Source organism: Otolemur garnettii, unplaced genomic scaffold (genome assembly GCF_000181295.1).
Source record: "Otolemur garnettii isolate 467f Iridium unplaced genomic scaffold, OtoGar3 scaffold00210, whole genome shotgun sequence".
Classification (NCBI taxonomy): domain Eukaryota; kingdom Metazoa; phylum Chordata; class Mammalia; order Primates; family Galagidae; genus Otolemur; species Otolemur garnettii.
Window position 1 is genome coordinate 91,932 of NW_003852605.1, and position 1,665 is coordinate 93,596.

General features: G+C 46.1%; 1 protein-coding gene across 1 annotated transcript in view; it reads right to left on the reverse strand.

Annotated features, from left to right (window-relative positions):
• The window catches only part of GPBP1L1 (GC-rich promoter binding protein 1 like 1), a 47,150-nt gene that overhangs the window by 3,014 nt on the left and 42,471 nt on the right, over positions 1 to 1,665 (reverse strand). Inside the window, exon 11 of the mRNA XM_003801409.3 lies at positions 564 to 666. Coding sequence (XP_003801457.1) covers positions 564 to 666 — 103 coding nt within the window. The remainder of the gene's footprint in view (positions 1 to 563; positions 667 to 1,665) is intronic.

Consider the following 1,665-nt stretch of genomic DNA (forward strand, 5'->3'; position numbering starts at 1 on the left):
AGAGCCTCAAGCTGTCCCCCTGGGTAGAGTGTTGTAGCATCACAGCTCACAGCAAACTCCAGCTCCTGGGCTCAAGCGAGTGTCCTGTCTCTGCCTCCCAAGTAACTGGGACTACAGGTGCCCACCACAACGCCTGACTATTTTTTGGTTGCAGCCATCATTGTCGTTTGCCAGGCCAGGGCTGGATTCGAACCAGCCAGCTCAGGTGTATTTGGCTAGCGCCTTAGCTGTTTGAACCGCAGGCGCAGAGCCTTTTTTTTTTTCTGAGAGAGAGTCTTGCTTTGTTGCCCAAGCTACAGTGCTATGTTAGCCTAGCTGATAGCAATCTCAAACTCCTGGGTTCATGTGATCCTCCTCCCTTAGACTCCCAAATAACTGGGACTACAAGTGCTCACCACAATGCCTGGCTAATTTTTCTAGTTTTAGTATAGACAGGGTCTCACTACTGCTCAGGCTGATCTTGAACGCCTGAGCTCAAAAGATCCACCCGCCTTGGCCTCCCAGAGTTCTAGGATTATAGGCGTGAGCCACTGTGCCTGGCTCAGGAAAGATTTTTGACATACCTGCTCTGTCTTCATGTGGAATTCTTTGAGCTCATCCTCTGTAAGGGGAAGGCAGTTTTCATCATTTTCAGGATATTCCTGCCATCCCATTGCTTTCAATAACCTGGCAGACACAGGACAGGCAAAAGAAATATGACACCAGTAAGCCTAAGTGGGGGGCCTATTGCTTTCCAGAAAACTTTCTTGTTAAGGGAAAGTGGATGCTAAAGAAACTTTGTTTTCTTTCCAGTGGGACAAGCTTTATTATGTCTACTAGGGCACTTATAATTAAATGGAGGCTCTCCACAGAAGAGACAGCAGCAGAAACCAAGACAGCATAAAGGAGAGAGCCAAGTTGTCTCATGCACCAAAACAGAAGAAGAAATTGCATTTTTGTTCCTGGTTAGAAAATTAACATATCTGCACAAGAACCTACAGTCTCTTTCAATTTCATGGCATCAAGGACTATCTTATAACCTTGTTGACATATATATGCAGACTCTCAAGCTGTCACCCTGGGTAGAGTGCCGTGGCATTATGACTAACAGCAATCTCCAACTCTTGGGCTCAAGCAATCCTCTTGCCTCAGTTTTTCTGTATTTTTTTTAGCTGCCCTGGGCCAGATTCAAATCCACCACCCTCAGTGTATATGGCCGGCACTCTGCTGACTGAGGTACGGGCGCTGCCATATACTTTGTTTTTTTTTTTTTTGAGACAGAGTTTTGTCATGTCCCCCTCGGTAGAGTGCCGTGGTGTTACAGCTCACAGCAACCTCAAACTCTTGGGCTTAAGCGATTCTCTTGCATCAACCTCCCAGGTAGCTGGGACTATAGGCGCCTGCCACAATGTCCGCTATTTTTTTTTGTTGTAGTTGTCATTATTGTTTAGATGTCCCAGGCCAGGTTCGAACTCACCAGCCTCAGTGTATGTGGCTGGCGCTCTAACCACTGACCTATGGGCGCCAAGCCCTTGCTGACTTTTAAATTTCCTCTGGTCAGAAGTCTCCTTAGGTCCCACTTATTATCCAGTTGCTTAGACAGCAGGCTCTTATATGTTTAGGACCCTCATTTAAACAACATGTTTTATGCATGGGGATCTCATGCTTCTTTTTTTTTTTTTTTTT